At 44.2% G+C, this 17,139-nt stretch overlaps 1 protein-coding gene across 1 annotated transcript in view; it reads right to left on the bottom strand.

Moving 5' to 3' along the window:
- Positions 1-11,115: 11,115 nt before the first annotated feature.
- Acss1 (acyl-CoA synthetase short chain family member 1) overlaps positions 11,116-17,139 on the bottom strand; it is a 49,876-nt gene continuing 43,852 nt past the window's right edge. The window contains exons 13-14 of the mRNA XM_060383106.1: positions 14,216-14,334; positions 11,116-12,776 (exon numbers count right to left, since the gene is read on the bottom strand). Of these exons, the coding sequence (XP_060239089.1) occupies positions 12,597-12,776; positions 14,216-14,334 (299 nt within the window). The 3' untranslated portion in view covers positions 11,116-12,596. The remainder of the gene's footprint in view (positions 12,777-14,215; positions 14,335-17,139) is intronic.

The raw sequence follows: 17,139 nt of genomic DNA on the forward strand, positions 1-17,139 counted from the left end.
ACACTTAGGATGGATAGGTGTACCCTGGTGACCATTTATCCCCGAGTACAGCATCTCAGGTTGCATACCCCACTCAATACAGCACCTCAGAATGGACCCCAAAATGTGAAAATAAAGCCTGCCCACCTTACACTGTTTCTCTCAGACATCTGTCACAACAACTGACAGTATAACTCGCTCTCCTCCTTCCCACAGTCTCCCCTCTCATTTGGGAAGCCACCTCACTCCCTGCTGGTGGCTTCCACTTTCTGAGGTGGCTGAGGGGATTCCATGAAAGGACACTGGGCCTATGTCACACCAGTGATGCCAACGCTTGTTGTGCCTTCTGGGTTAGGATGAAGGGTTGAGTTCTCCTGCCATGATTCTTTAGGCCATAGAGTCCTGCATTCAGCTGTTCCTACGGTCTTGATGGCTATCAGGCTGGGCAGGAGAGCTAACTCAGAATCAGCTTAACAGTTTAGCCTTGAAAATGAGGGATGAATAGATGGACTTGGGGAGGCTCCCAGCTTGATTTGTCTCCACTTTTTCTTTCTTTCTTTCTTTCTTTCTTTCTTTCTTTCTTTCTTTCTTTCTTTCTTTTTTTTTTTTTTGACAGGGTTGTCTATGTTGCCAGTCCTGAAACTCAATCTCTAGAGCAGGCTGTCCTTGAACTTAGAGATTCCCCCTGCTTCTGCTTCCCAAGAGCCGGAATTAAAAGTGGGCACAACCTCCCCCAGATCAATGTGTTTATGCTCTTGCTTGCTGGGGCAGGGCAGCATTGTTGGAGAGACAGCCCTCAGCCATCTCTGTGGGGGACACATGTCTACCTTACCTTTGCCCTAAGCCTTCTTGTCTCACTCCAGCCTGCCAGTAGAGATGAAATGGTGATTTGTTAGACACTGTGGAAAGTGGCCGGTTGGTGATGTATGGTGATATATGGGTGATATATTGGTGATGTATGGGTGATCTATGAACTGACACCACCTCCACCACCACAACCAGACAGAATGAGAAAAGGCAGCAGAAGAAAAATGTACTAAATACACCTTGGTAAGGCCACAGCAAGTGAGGACCTGCAGAAGGGACTGCATAGTGAGGCTTCGAGAGGGTGGAAGTATTAGAACACATGAGGGAACGGCTTAGTTTTATCCTGTGGATCATTTGGAGTCTGTACCTGAGGGCACAGGTTGAGTTCTTGCTATCTAATTAAGTAGTACATTTTTCAGCACTAGTTGTCTCCTAAAGCTGGACGTCTGAAGCAAGGTGCTGTGGGTCATTGGAGTTTAGCTTTAAATGTTTGCATAACAGCAAAAGTATCTGGGTCAGGCTTCATGTAGTCGGGATCTGACTGGTAATGTGTGAGGATTTTTTTTAATGCTTTTACGATTTGTCTTTTTATGCCTATGTATTAGAGTAATGAGAAAACATTTTTTCTCACTCTCATAGTCTCTCTCTGTCCTATACAAACAGTATACAGTGCATACACCCACACATACATAAACACACATATCACACACACACATACAAAATCAACAGATCTGCAACAGGGTGCATGAATTGATTTTTTGTGGATGGATTTAATCTCACTGTTTCAAAGAAACAAAGCAACCTGGGAAGATCTGATTTAGCTCTCTCATTGCTCAGGCTGTGTGTCACTGGAGACAGTTCCTGGGGAAAGTGGCCAGGGTTTATGAAGTGCTCATTAGCATATGTGCACTTCCGTCTCAAAACAGCAGCGAGAACAGAGAGGCACCAGGGCTGGAGCAAAGCTTTAGTCTGATGTATAGTTTCAATCAAGCAGAGCTTTGGGCTTGGAGGCAGAAGGATTGCCGCACCTTTAGGCTGACTCTGGTAGCATAAGCCCTGCAGTGGCTGCTGCCTGAGAAGCTGACAGAGAAGGATGGAATGTCCAAGGCCTGCCTGGTGTTGAGTGAGTTCAAGACCAGATTAGATGCTGAGTGACTTTTCCTGGGGAACAACAAAAGCTATTCACTCCATGCAGATAAATTAGGAGGACTAAAGCCTCATGTGACAGCCACCTTTAGTCAGAGCATTGGGCAATTTATACTCTGAGGGCTGAGAAGACTCAGCTGGGTAAACACAAGGACAAGCCGCCCATGGCAAAAACTTCATGTTTTCGGATACAGGCCTATGAACAAATGACAATAGCCAGCTGTTAAGAATAATATCAAGTAAACTCACTCTCATCTGCTACAGTTGAAAGACTCGCCTATTTCATACCTAAGGGTGTAGCCGTGAGACTTCTACTAAGGTAAGATAGGAAACGTGGAGAGATTGTGAGCACTGAACTGTTCGGTTCAAGGAACATAAACAAGAAGACAGGGTACTTTGTTTTGCTGTCACATGGAAGGGCATCAAGCCATAGAGAGCTCTCAGGTAATGCTTCAGAAAGGAAATGAATGATTAAATGAATTAACGAAATGAAAGGATGAAAGCAAGAGTAAACGCGGGATCTGACTTCTTCAGGAGTCCTTCATCCCAGGGGCCTGCCGGAAAAGCAGCCCTTCACTACAGGATCAACCTACTTTCATCATTAGGATGCGGTTCGCATATCCGCCACCAGAGGGCGCGAAACGGCCAGGTTTCTCGCACCGAAGGCTTTGGGTGAGGCACCGCGAGGGGAGGAGCCTATTGGCAGGCAATTAACGGTTGCTTGGGTTGCTCTGGGTAGAAAGGCAGGCAGAATGCAGCAGTGGAACCAGGGCTGTGGCAGTGTCAGCCCAAGCGGTTTGGGAAGTGCACGGGGTGAAGATGGTGGCATGGAAAGTAGCTTAATGCCTCCACATGAAGACCATCAAACATAGGATTCTGAAACTGCCTATGTCCCCAGCACATTTGGGCCATAAGGTGACTCTCCAGAGATTACCTGAGAGCAGTTATCTTGAAACTTGAGGTCTCTTCCCTTAAGCAGGGACTGTGCAGGCAGCACTTGCAGAGTCCGGAGACCAGAGATTTAAGGTGGAATTTAGGATTCACAGTTCACTAACGGAGCTCTCAGTGCTGCTGATCTAAGGACCACACGTGAGAATTGTTTCAGAAAATTAGTTCCTAAGTGTACCACAGCATGTAAGGATCTCTACGTGTATCAGCACGCCAACACAACCCAGAAGGCCCGAAAGGTTGGTTCTGGCATTCTGTTTATTTACATATGAGAAAATGAAGGCTTAACAAATTTAAGTAGAATGTCCAGGATCCCAAAGCAGGGAGCAGAATTAGCACGGGAACCATTGACACCAACCAGGAATGTCTGCTGCTCCTGGGTGTGGGTGTGTAAGTTTGGGAGAAAGGGAAAAATCCGTATGGACAGCATGGTATTTGCTCAAACAGCTGTATATGAATGTGTTGACAACAAAGCAGTAGCAATTTTTCCCATGGATTCTCGGTCCTCGCCTATCATTCATTCAAAGAGACCTGAGAAAGGGAGTGGAAGTTCCCTCTCCATGTATTAATGTAGCTGTCTTTACTGGGATCCTTCGTACTATGTCATATGTCTCTCAAGGAATACCCAGAGGTTACTCCCAACTAACTATAGCAGGAACTGTATTTGCTGTGGTGATGGCTTTTCTAACTGAGGGAACCCCAGACTTTCCCGTGCCTTCTGCTTGCTTCTTTGAAACAAATCTTTAAGACATGGCTTTAACGTTCTCACTCTGTGTCTGGCCTCATGAACCTGAACTTTTCCCAAGAAATAATTTCTTTTTTATCTTTATAAATGAATGCATCCCTCATGGTCCTTAAGAGTGGTCCTCTGTTTACTAGATCCAAACAAGGAAAATTAGCAATTGAAAACAATTGTCCTCAATAAGCCCTCAAACCTCTTCTCTGCACCCCATGGGACTCTGTTTTTCCCCCTTGAATATTAGTCATAATACTTGTCAGGTGAGGTGCCTCATGCCTGTAATCTGAGCACCTGGGAGACTGAGTCATGAGAACATAAACAACAACAGAACCTTTTAAAAATTAACAGCAGGGAGCTTTCTTCTCTAGTGCTGCCTGCCACCCACACATTCATTCCCCAGACTCCTTGGCCTTTCTCTAGAGTGTTAGTCTCTTGCCTCTGCGTTTGCATGTTTCTATAATGCTATCTTAGTTCCTCTTTTCCACTGTTTTCACCATCTGTTTTCCACTCCATTGCCTGTTCACAGTTTCTTGTTAATGGTGCAAATGTGTCTCTTTTTTCCCTGACACTAGACAAGAGGCCTGTGTACAAAAGGTCATGTGTCCCGTCCGAGTCCCCGCTGTGCACGGTATAGTGGATAGTTGCTCATCTGTGCCACTAGTCTCTAAGAAGGGTGCCGAGTTATCTTTGTAAACCCAACGTTTAGTTAGTGCCTGGCATGCTAAAAATTAAACAACAAAACTATTCAATAGTGAGATTAAAGTTTTAAAAAATTTTATGTGTGTGAGTAGTTTGCCTATGTGTATGTGTGTGAACTGTGCATGCCTGGGGCCTGAGGAGATCAGAAAAGGGTGTTGGATCCCTGGAACTGGAGTCACAAATGGTTTAGTCACCATATGTATGCCAGGGACCAAACCTGGGTCCTCTGCAAGAGCATCCAGTGCTTTTAACCACTAAGCCATCTCTAGTAGCCCTCAATGGTGAGTTTTAAAAGTAGTGAATACTTCATTCTCCCATTCCCAGAAGAGCTTCAATTGCATTCCACTTTACCTCAAGGTAGCATTCACTAATTGTCAGTCCTGTATGACCTTAGCAAACAAATGCCACATCCTTTGTTATGTGAACCGAGGTCAATCGACCATCTTGTGTTGTCTTCACACCACATCTCACCCTAGTTTCCAACTCCCCAACTGATCATAGGTGTTGCTTTCTTTAACTATCCCTGAAATAATGTTTGTTCCTTTTTGTCTCCAGTGATAATAGAGTGACATCCTTCAGAGACCTCATTCATGACCAAGATGAAGAGGAGGAGGAGGAAGAGGGACAGAGGTAAGACTTTGCAAGGGAGCACAGCTTATAGGAACTATATAGCGGTGTTTAAATCACCTAGAATAAGGCGTGGGGCACGTGTTTACTATTTGCCCACCATCAGCTGCCGTGTGTAGGGGGTATAATAGCCTAAGAACAGTTTTCTTCCTGGAGTTTAAAAGAAATTCCTGTGCATCCATCCATCATCCCCCACCACACACACACACACACACACACACTGTCATGTTTTGTTTGTTTTTGTTTTCTTTGTAATTATTTCAGTAAGGTGTTTGTTGAAGAATATTATGGGGAGAGAAACAAAATCTCTACGAATGGAAAAGTTACCTTATAATATCACAACGCAGAAACAGCCAAGTATCTACTTGTGGTATGTGTTATCCATGTACATAAATTCCATAGTAAGTAGAAAAATGGGGTTGTTAATGTGTATTCTCTCAACACAATCATAACTGTTTTCACTTTTAGGACTGTTGTAATATAACTTGTTTCATTGTGGAAAATATGAGACTCATAGAATGGAAGTATAACATTTATCTGATAATTACCGTTAATATTTTGGTATGTTTCTATGTAGTTCCTATTCTGAGTGTAACGTGTTTTATGTGGTGAAGATGATTTTGTTTTCTCCTATTGGATTAAGCAAGATCTTAGACACTTTCTGCCAACACTGAATTCCTGTGTTTTCCATGACTTTGGTAGCCCATATGTCCAGTGGTTATAGTGTGTCCATACTACTGTAAATATCAGTGCTGTGAGCATCTTTGTGTATTAATCTTTGGCCCCTTTTGAATTATTTTCTCCCAGTATTTAACGGTATCTCTAACAGAAACACCATGTCAAGAACATAAATACTTTTAAAGCTGTTGATCACAGGCTCCCAGTTCTTAAGCCAAGACTTACAGATCTCTTTACTTAGAGCTTTCAGTCCAGGCAGAAGTGTGCTTCCCTGGATTGAACAAGAATAAGCTGGCTGTAGCCTCGCTTCTCAGGCTTTTCTTTCCATGGGTCTGCTTTGGCTACCAAGCATTCCTCAGGGAGATGAAGATAACCATTGTGGAAATGCAGTGACCCCACGGTGGAGGTCTGAGAAGTCGTGTTCTTTTCATGCATGTACTGCTTCACATTACCTCAGGATTTTGCTATTAAATATGCTGGAGACTCGAGGATGTTGGTAATTTCAAGGTTTTATACTCCTGAAGTAGAAGGCACGATCACCTGTGTGACTGCCTAGCTCACAAATACCATGTCTTCCTTTCCCAGCCTGGTCCCAGCCTCCATTGTGACGTTCTACTGTTTCACACCCGTATAACTTCCTTGGCCCCTAGGTACTTGAGACCTGAAACACCATTCCTTATCAGGGCCTAAGTTTTGCCTCCTATTCATTGGTAATTGTGAGGAATTACAAATCAAGATTAATTTTTACAAACTCCCACTGATGCCTTTTCAAGACAAATTGCTGAATTACGAATGATGAGGAAGCAGCTACATGATATCTCATTCCAGATTAAAATTAAAAATAATAGTGCTAACCTTATCTGTAGCTCTTCTTGGACCACCTATATATACGTATGCAATAATAGTTTAAAAGTTACACATATAAACAGACAAACCCACACCCGCAGTAAGTCTTTACCATGTTTCACTCAGAAACTTCAAATTAAAGAAAACACAGGCAATATGATTGACAGAACTCACCTGCTAGATGTGTACAGAATAGTCTGAAAATAGTACACTGTCAGAGAAACATATAAATAGCTAAACCACCCTGACAAAAGATGGAAGATTGTCAGATATAGTTACGCATGTCTGAGGCAGTGGTTACAGAATATACTTCCTTTTCATCTAGGTTGTGATTGTTATTTTAAAAAATGTTGGTAGAAGCTAGGTGGCAGAGGCAGGTGTATTTCTGTGAGTTTAAGACAAACCTGGTCTACAAAGTGAGTCCAGGACAGCCAAGGCTACAACAGGGAAACCCTGTCTCAAAAAACAAAAAACAAACAAACAAACAAAAACAATGGTGGCAGAGATTAGACATGCTGTTGTATGCGTGTAATCCCCAACACAGTAACACATGCTTGTGATCCAAACATTTGGGAGATGGAAGTAGAAGGATCAGAAGTTCAAGGTCTTTTTACATGGTAAAATCACTCCCAGTGTGGGCTACATCAGACCTTATGAAACACACACACAGAAAGGGAGGTTAGGTAAGAAGAGATGGTTGTCACTGAGCAGGCATGAAAGAAGTCTCCACAAACTTCAGGGGACTGAAACCCTAATGGCATGTTGTCAGAACAACGTATAAAGAGCTAAACCACCCTGACAAAAGATGGAAGATAGATATAGTTACACATGTCTGAGGCAGAGGTATGAGGGTCATGGGTTCCAGGACAACCTGTACTACAAGATCTTGTCTCAAGTAAAACAAAAATAAAAACCTGAAAAATACGTTTAAGAATTTAAAAGATTCTCTTCCCCTGTGATCACACCTATCTCCCAGGACTTGGGAAGCTGAGGCAGAACGAACAGGAATTTGCAGTCACCCTGAGCTACTTACTTAGCAAGTTCCATCCAGCCTGGGCTACACTGAAACCCAGTCTCAAAAAGCCAAAAGGAGAAAAGGTTGTTGATTGTCCCCCCACCCCCACTTAGGATAGCTGTATTAGTTACTTTTCTGTTGCTGTGATAAAATACCATGACCAGAAACAACTTGGTGGGGAGGGCAGTGACCGCTTATTTTGGACATAAGATTCCAGAGGACTAAGTCTATCATGGCAGGAAGGCATGGAAGCAAGAAGACATGAGCAACAGGATCAGGAAATTGAGAGATCCACATATTCAAACTCAAATACACGGCAATCTTAGAATGGGGTGAGACTATGAAATCTCCAACCTAGCCTCAAGTAATGCACTCCCTCTGTCAAAGCTGTTCCAACTTCCCTAAACAGTATTACCAGCTGAGGCCAAGTGTTCAGATACATAAGCTTGTGGAGGATAGCCTCATTCAAACCACCAGAATAGCTTTCTGAACAACCAAGGGTTAAAGAAATCACAATGCCAATAGAAACTTCAGAAGAGCCAGGTGCCTCTACTGGATGGGAGAGGCTAGAAGCCAGGCCTCTGGGTCTGTGGCAGCTCCTCTGTAGAAGAGCAAATGAAGAGCATCAATACCAAATAAAAACAGACAAGGAATCATGGGTCCTAGAGGAAGGTGGAATCGTGCCCAGAAATCCAGAGCCTGTGTTGGTTATCTCCATGGTGACCAAGGGGCCCTGTTGCTGACACCCAGAATGTAAGCAGCCATCCAAGTGTCCATGCAGCTTGTCTGAGAGCTTTCACAATGCCTTTGTTTTGTAGGACTTTTCTATTGAGAGGGAGGCAGCTTATCCTTGGAATTTTGACAGTCCAGAAGCCATCTCTTCCCCCTCCGCCCCCCTTTTCTCAACATGATATGAAGTAGAAATGTTGTCTAAGCTTGGGCTGCTATAGCAGAATGCTGTAGACTGGGTAGCTCAAATGACAATTGTTTCTAACAGTTTTGGAGACTGGAAAAGTAAGACCAAGGTGCGGAGATTTGGTAAGAACTTACTTTCTGACTTGCATGTATGAGTTTATCTGCTGTGTCCTGCAAAGGGAGGGAGTGGGTACTTCCACATCTTTTTATGAAGGCACTATACCCTGATGAAGGCGTCACCCTCCTGACCTCATGAACTTCAAAAGGCCCTTCCTCCTAATAGCATCACTTTAACTGTAGAATTTCAACAAAAGAATGGTGCAGATTGACAGACTTTTGGTTCATAGCAAAACTTGTTTGTATCTATGTTTGATGCCATAGTTAACAACGAATTGCTCAGGGGCCTAGGATGTCACTCAGCAATGGAGGCTTAGTGTACCTGGGGCCCCAGGCTCCAACCCCAGCACAAAAGAGAAAGGTAAGAAGAAAAGAAAGAAAGCATCAACAGACTCAGGAATATTATATATAATTGGTTTAATCCCGTTATCCAAGAATTTTTTTTAACATAATGACAGGGGAAATTATATAAATCAGATTAGAGTTAGCTGAAGTTCACTTGGGACAGTTTCCACAATTAAAAAAAAATGCCACCTTGAGGAAGGCACCCTCATGGCCTAGATCTCTAAGGTGGCCTCTTAGTCTAGATCGAGACTCTTAGTCCAGAAATAGAAGAGAACCCCTCAGTCTAGACCAAGAAAACACTCAGTGGGTCTAGAGCTAAAATATGTTCCTAAGGATTAGATAAAGGCTACTTTTCTATCCAAAATAGATATTTTAGATATTTCTATAGAGATATTTCTATCCAAAATACTTTTCTATCCATTCAGAGAGTACCTCAAAGTTCACAGTAAGATGTCTTTAAAACTCAAGCTGTTGCCATGTGTAGTGGAACATACCTTTAATCCCAGCACTTGGGAGGCAGAGGCAGATGGATCTCTGAGCTCCCGGCCAGCTTGGTCTACAGAGCTAGTCCCAGGACAGTCAAGGCTACACAGAGAAACACTGTCTCAAAAAAATTTGTATATATGTATATGTACATATAATTATATATTTTGTATATTTATATAATATATACATATAATTATATATGTATATATAAATCTGTTACGTGTCACCCAAAAGCTCCCAGAAGACCATATATGTGATTAAGCCTTGGGTTCATGGATTCAGACTGTGTTCAGGTACTCTACTCAACCTAGCTTCTCTAGGAAGAATATCATGAACCAAGGGTGATGGGTATGAACTCTGCCACAGGGCCTGCCTAGCACACAGAGCTTGGTAAATCTGAGTTTCTGACATTGCTCCCTGCTGGATATGATGAGGGCAGTGACACAATATAGAACATTAGCTCTCAGCACACTCAGACACCTCAAGCTAACCTCTCTGTGTATTGTAGCCAATCAAATATTTAAGGGAGGAATTACAGGAACCCATGGACCTCTTTTTCATCAGGAGTTCAGCTTCTGTGGGTATACCAAATGGAAGTTCCCCAGCATTTCCTGTAATTACCTTTCATGTAAGAGTGACAGGCTTAAGTGACTGCCCTACAATTTTTGATATTTATTTGTCCATTTGTATATGTGTGTGCAGCTACATATTGAGGTCAGAGGACACCCTGCAGGAGTCTCTTCTCTCCTTCCACCATATGGGTCCTGGAGATTGAACTCAAATTATTAGGCTTGGCAGCCGAACCTTACCTACTTACCCATCTCTACCAGGTATCTGCTCTTCTCTCTGCATTGTAGTACCAAGAACTTGAATCATTGTCAGAAATTTCAATGAGACCAAAACAAAAAATCAAAAAACCAAACATACAAAACCCAAACATGAAGGGAAGTCCCAAAAGAAAAAGGGAAGGTAGCTTTCTAAGACCTTCCCTAATCCCTAGGTCTGACAGGCCACATCTTTTCCTGTCAAGTAAATAGTAGACAATAGTTCACTTGCATGGTGGTGTTTCTATTTCCCAGTGTCCCTGACAGTATCACATGGTCATACCCGAGCTTGTTTCTTAGGCTGGGTCCTGTGGTACTGGGAAATGAGCACCATATCTCACCCCCGCAGCCAGTGCTGGCCACTTAACAAGGTCAGGGAGTGGTTTTCCTGCAGAAATAATGGCTTTTCCAGAAGCAGTGAGATAATAGCTTGACTTGCTAAAGTGTTTACCTTGCAAGCATGAGACCTGAGTTCTAGCCCAGAACCCATGGAAAATAGGGCAGGCACGAGTAGAATAGGCAGGTGTTGGATTATAACCCCAGCACTGGGGAGACAGAGACAGGATCTCTGGGCTCACCAGCCAGCCAGACTTGGTGAATTCTAGGCCCAGTGAGAGACCTTGTCTCAAAAAAAAAAAGGTAGATGGTGTTATGAGGTAGTTTTCTGGCCTCTAAGTACAACACACACACATCAGTATATACAAGTGCACCTGCACACACGTGAACACACACACACACGTGAACACATGCACCAACACTTTTGTGTGTGTGCGCTATCTTTTGAGTGAATAGACCCCTTTTTATTTTTCCTTAGGATTATGCGGGCAGGGGGCTGGGGAGCATGGAGGTCTAAGATGAGTGCTAACCTAACATTCAGAAAGCCCTAGGTTCAATATTTAACACCAGGAAGAAACGAAATAGAACATCAACCAAAGATATCCCCATTAAAAGACAGTAAACAAAATAAAGCTTTATTTGAATATTTCTCTAAATCATTCTGAGAGCTTGTGTCAGCAACATGGAAACCTAGGCCATTTCCTAAAGGGCCTAGTAACTACAGTCAGTCAAGTCCATTGCATGGCTCTTTGTTGCTGATTCTAACAAAGGACTATTATTATTTGTGAATACTACAACCATTCCACCTTCTGGAAGTGTCAGCATTTTTACTCTATTATCCAAGAAGTCAGCACAGATTAAACGCACAGTAGATACCCCTGAAACATATAGCTAAGTTCTGTGAACCAGACAGAACAGTCTTCCTCTGCCCCCAGAGCCCTGCTAAAAGAGTTGCCACACTCTTAGCTCTCCCATGCTTAGCCATGCCTAGCTACAAAATAAGCTTTTCATGACTTCACAATTGTATCACCCACCAATGTCCAGAGGACTTAAGGCACATTGAGAGAGAGCTTGCTTGGAGCACCAAGAGCTTGCATGGACCACAATGGTTCTTGCTGCCCCAACCACAAAAGAAAAGGCAGGCAGAGTCTTCAGGAGCTCAGTTCAGGTGGGACCAGAGCCTTAATAAGACATCTGATTTTGACTGGCTCCCATGAACAACCTCACATAGGTGAAGCAATGGCGACATCCTCCTATGAGGTACCTTGGGAAAAGAAGTTCTTTCCAGATCACAGCTTAGAGAAACAAACCCAAATGATTTCACAAGTAAAGGGAAGGACATTCACCCCGTCTCTTGGGAGTTAGAGGTGCTGCTTTGTAGCTCAGAGGTAGAGCGTTTGCCTAGTGTTTAGGAGGCCCTGAGTGTAACCCCTAGCAAGTAAAATGTAAGAATTGTTGAGTTTGTTCTATCATAGCATAAACCAAATGAACCAAACATGAAGTAGACATAGGAAGTGGATGTGGCCACTCAGATGAGCAGCATCAGGACAGGTGTGTGTCAGAAGCACAGACTTCCTGATGGGGACTTCAAGCACACTAAAGGTTAGCACATTTTGTTATTGTGCTTCCCTACAGAGGCAAGAAGGGAGAGTTTCCTAACTCTGTGTGTGTGTGTGTGTGTGTGTTGTGTGTGCCTATATGTTCACACCACACTTGAATGTTCTGTTATTCTCCAAATAGAAACCTGTAAAAACTAAAATATCTGTGTTTTGTATCTAGACACACCTAGAGAAAGCATGATAGCTCTGGAGCTGAGTGGTGAACAGACCTCCGGCCACCTTGTGCTGGCTCACTGCCAATTATGTCTTAATTCTGGAAACCAGATGTGGGAGAAGGGCCTCCCCCTCCAGAGGCAACCCTCTGGGCCCCAGGAGGAAGAAAGAGAAGTTTCAGCCTCGCATAGGGCAGTAGAGGGATATAGAGGGGTCATGTGCTCAGAGAAAACAAACCACTTTTGAAGCTCCTTTTCCTGAGGACTGCCAGGAGTCTTGTGTGGCCTTGTCCGAGCACACAGATCGAAGCACACCTGTCACTTGATGGCAGCCCGCTGCTCTTCATACTTCTGGAAGGCACTCAAGATTTCTGTGATGACACTGGGGTCCTCCAGGGTAGTGGTGTCCCCTAGATCCTGCCCCCTACTGGTGATGATCTTTCTCAGCAGCCTCCTCATCACTTTCCCAGATCTGGTTTTTGGGAGACGCTTCACCACCTGTCAAAGATGGGTGGTGTTAGGGGCTAATGCCAGTGACTGCACTGGGATAAGAGTTCCCCTATCAAGGGTGACACTCCTCCCTGAGGACTACACAGCAGCTTTGCCCAATATATGAGCCGCGTAAAAAAATCCCCCACCCCACCCCCTGCAACCTGATCCTGAAGCTGAAATCAACCCAAAGGACAGGATCTAACCTGTGATCAAGCTTTGCTGAACCCCCTCCAGATGTGACTATTTTGCCTGTCACAATGCTTGAGTGGGTTTCTTCTCATCCCAAGCCTGGGACTTAGTTGGGGAAAAGCCACTGAGCAGAAAACTTTGTCTTACATTCTGATGCAGATGGTAATACTTCAAGAGCTGTTTGGAAAGTGTGTGTGTGTGTGTGTGTGTGTGTGTAGATGGTGGTACTGGCTAGAGACTAAACCCCCAGGGCTTCGTGTATATAAGATTTTACTAGTGATTCTGCCTTTGGAGATAGTTCATGTCACAAATCCAACTGATAGGCCAGAAGTGTGAGCAATATGAAGGGGAGCTGAACCTTTCTGCCTCAGAGGATTCCAATCACTGTGGAGAGGTATCAGTGAAGAAAGGAAAAACCTGAAGAAACTCGGTAGCCCAGGCCTTCCCACAGGAACTGAATCCTTGCTGGAAATAGGAAACACATTCAGAAACCACATGAGACTGGAGAACTCCATGTCTCTCCACTCTTTAAAATCTGTAATTTGGCTGAGGCATAGTTTAATGGTAGAATTCAAGCTCGGCATTCACAAGTCTCTGGGTTCAATTGTGTTATGATTTGAATCTTAAATGCTCTCCAAACACTATGTTAAAAGTATGGCCACCAGTTTGTGGTATTGTCAGGAGATAGTGGAACTTTTAGGAGGTGGGGTCTAATGAAAACTAGGTCGTTTAGGGGCTGGCCTTTGAAGGACAAATTAGGATCCCGCCTCAGCTACCAGGTCTTAAGCAGCTTTGTTTCCCACGTGCTTCCCACCAAGATAAGCACTATTGTTGCTACAGGCCAAAATACAGCCTGCTCAACCAACTATGAACTGTAAACCAAAATAAAACCTTCCTACCATTTAAGTTAATTGTCTCAGGCATTTTTGTCACAGAGATACCTAATATAACAAAAAGAAAAAATAAAACTCTTATTCTCCTTACCATCCAGTCATGTACCTGTAGCCAGCCTTCAAGGGCTACAGCACAAGAGCATCTAGCCTTGCCTAGAACTGCTTCCTAAACAGGCGTGTACTATAAACTTCGAATGCTATAGCCCTTCCCTGTCTCAGGGAAACCCAAACCACTAACGACAAGTTTGATGCAGGTAGAAAGGGAGCCCCATACCTGTAAAAGTTCATAATTTCTTGACAACTGTGGAAAGCAGAGGAGACTTAAAGATAGCAATGATGTCCCCTGAGGTGGAGCTGACTCACCAGGATCTGGTCAGGCACAGCATACTTGGCGATCTTGGTGGCCACTGCCAACTTGAGTTCATTTACTACCGCGTTTGCATCACTGGCATCATCTTTCAGCACAATGAAGGCAAATGCAGCTGGAAGGAGAGCAAAGACTAGGAAGTGCTAGGTCTGAGTCTGTCTTGAATGCAGGGTCACAGACTACTGTAAGCCCCCAGGGTTTCCAGATCCTGAGCTGGACCTCTGAAGGAGCCTGTCCACTGCACAGGGATGGAAACAACCCTAGCAGCAGCTCTGCCCGTGTCCCGCATGAGCAGTCATGCATGGTTGAGAGCATGACACCGGGGCAGTGCGGACGACTGTGTGACCTGGGACATGTGACTTAACATTCTGTTCCCTCAGCTTTGAAAGAATGCGTGATGTGGGCTGCCTGGAGATGAACACAGAATTGAGTAGCAGCATACTGGTGAACACAATGGTTTTTTACTTAAAATTTGTGATCCCTAAGGCTAGGGAAGCAGCTTAATCAGTAAAGTTAGGGGTCACCCAAAGATCTCTAACACCTGGGTAAAAAGCCAGGCATGGTGGTGCATACCCATAATTCTAGCAATGAGGAGGAGAATCCCAGGAGTTTGCTGACCAGCCAGCATAACCAGTCAGTGAGTTCCAGGTTCAGTGAGAGACAATGTTTCAAAAAATTCAGTGGAGGGCAACTGAGCAAGACACTTTGACTTTGACCTGTGGCCTTCATATGCATGTGCACTATACAAGGGTGTGTACACACACACACACACACACACACACATTACACGGCCAGAGTTCAATTGCTGGTTGCGTATGTCGGGGCTACTGTGTTAGTATCAAACTCCACACTTGAAAAGCTCTGTCATGGAAGAAAATTCTGCCAGGTTGCAAGGTGAATGCATATGAGTGCACAAATACTAGATGACATTATCCAATATCCTGGCGAGTTCTTGAGAGGATGCGCGTGGCTTCTACGGCCACACGGGATAATTTTCCTGTGTGACCTATGCCTTGGAACCACTTCTGTCCCCTCTATTGCCCTGCAACGTTCCTCCTCTCATGAAGTGTTCATATACTTCTGTGCGGCTTTCCAGTCATCACTTACTTGTCTGTTCTACACCAATTCCCATCTTCCAAACTTACCCTTATCCCGAGCTTCTTGAATCTACTGTGCTCTGTAGCGTCCTCATTGACCATGCTTACTGTTCAGTGTCTGTCTCCCCTTTCTGTCCCCTTTCTGGGTTGATTATGGCAGAGGCTTCACCTACTGTATATTCATTAGTGTGCCACTGGCATCTAAAACCATGCCTGGAGTATGGTAGCTACTTGTTAAATGTGTGGACAAATGATTGCTTCCTGCACTAGCTATGATTTGTATGTAGTGAACTAAGCTGCTACTAGAAAGGCTTCCCCATCTCCATCTGAAAAGCTTATTTATCCCTCAAAGCCTCAAAGTTGGTTAATTTACACTCTGTGACACTTTTTCTGACTCTGTCAGTATTTGGTTTATAGACTGTTTGATCACTTCACTGTCTCCACCCCACATCAGGTTGACTGCATTGTTTCATTTTAGCAGTTGACATGACATTGGAGACAGACCTAGATTATTAATTACACAGGCAGGGATGAAGGGTCATAGAGGAGCAGGTTAAGAGGCATACAGTAGGACAAGAGTCTGGCCAAAGCCCACAGTGTTCAGGTCCTAGTCAAACTAAACCCAAAGGCTCTCAGAGGGAGTGGGACAAACTGTAAGTGTGTTCAAGCATCTTGACACTAACCAAGAGCTTCTTCATGAATTACAAATCTGTTAGAAGCCAATAGCATAGTATATGTAAATTTCCCTCCCAGCCCTGCAGGCACTGAAGGGCTGGTAATACCTGATGCTGAGAGCTGATGATGGAGCAGGAAGAGGCCATAGGACCCAGAGAGTGCCAGGCTTTGGTCGTGGTGCTGGGAGTGCCCATGAAGAACCCACATGTGGGCAGAGCTGCTGATGCAGAGCACAGCCTAGCATAGCCTGCCCCATCTAAAGCTGTCCCACTGCAGCACAGCTTCTTTGACCTTGTTCATATTCTCTAGGGTTCATCCAGGGGCTGATAAACTCCCAAGGACAAGGCAAAAAGTAGCTGGGGTCACAGGCCGCTTTCACCAACTCCTTGCCCTCTCGGGTTCTGAACTGAAGTATTGGCACTGTCTTTAGACTCGGGCACAGTGAACTTCACAGCTTCCTGATGCTGGGAACACACCAGTGCACTGCAGGCATCCCTCGGGCTGCAGGGATGTCAAATGCAGGGGCCCCAAAAGTGGGTCCAGGTCCCTACTCAAATGGGCTATCTTCACAGTTACCCATGAGGAAGTGTTCTTACTGCTGCCTGCTTCCCATCTTGATGATATCTAGACATTGCCTCTGCTGGAGGGTGTTTCAAACAGTTCTCTTACACGTCTTTGTCCCACTAACAAAGCCACAGCCAGCCCAGCACATTGGTTCGGTAGTAATAAAGGATGCTGTTTTTAAAGCACTGAATTCATTTTTAAATTTTGCAACAAGTCAATTCAAAGAAAGAATCTGATGGGCTGGAGAGATATCTTAGCAGTTAAGAACACTGGCTACTCTTCCAGAGGACTGAGGTCCTGGTCCTAGCATCCACATAGCAGCTAATAACCATCTGTAAATCCAGTCCCGGGATACCCAATGCCATTACACACCCCTGTGTTAGCCCTGCATACACATGGTGCAAAGACATACATGCAGGCAAGACATCCATAGACATTAAATAAAGATATAAAAAAGAAAAAAGGACGGAATCTATGGAGCTGTGGTGGAGCTCAGTGGCAGACTGCATACTTAGCATGTTTGAGGACTTGGATTCTATCTGGAATATTAAAATGGTTAAAGGTTTGATTAATTACTAGAACAG

This window comes from Meriones unguiculatus, chromosome 4 (assembly GCF_030254825.1).
Source record: "Meriones unguiculatus strain TT.TT164.6M chromosome 4, Bangor_MerUng_6.1, whole genome shotgun sequence".
Lineage (NCBI taxonomy): Eukaryota > Metazoa > Chordata > Mammalia > Rodentia > Muridae > Meriones > Meriones unguiculatus.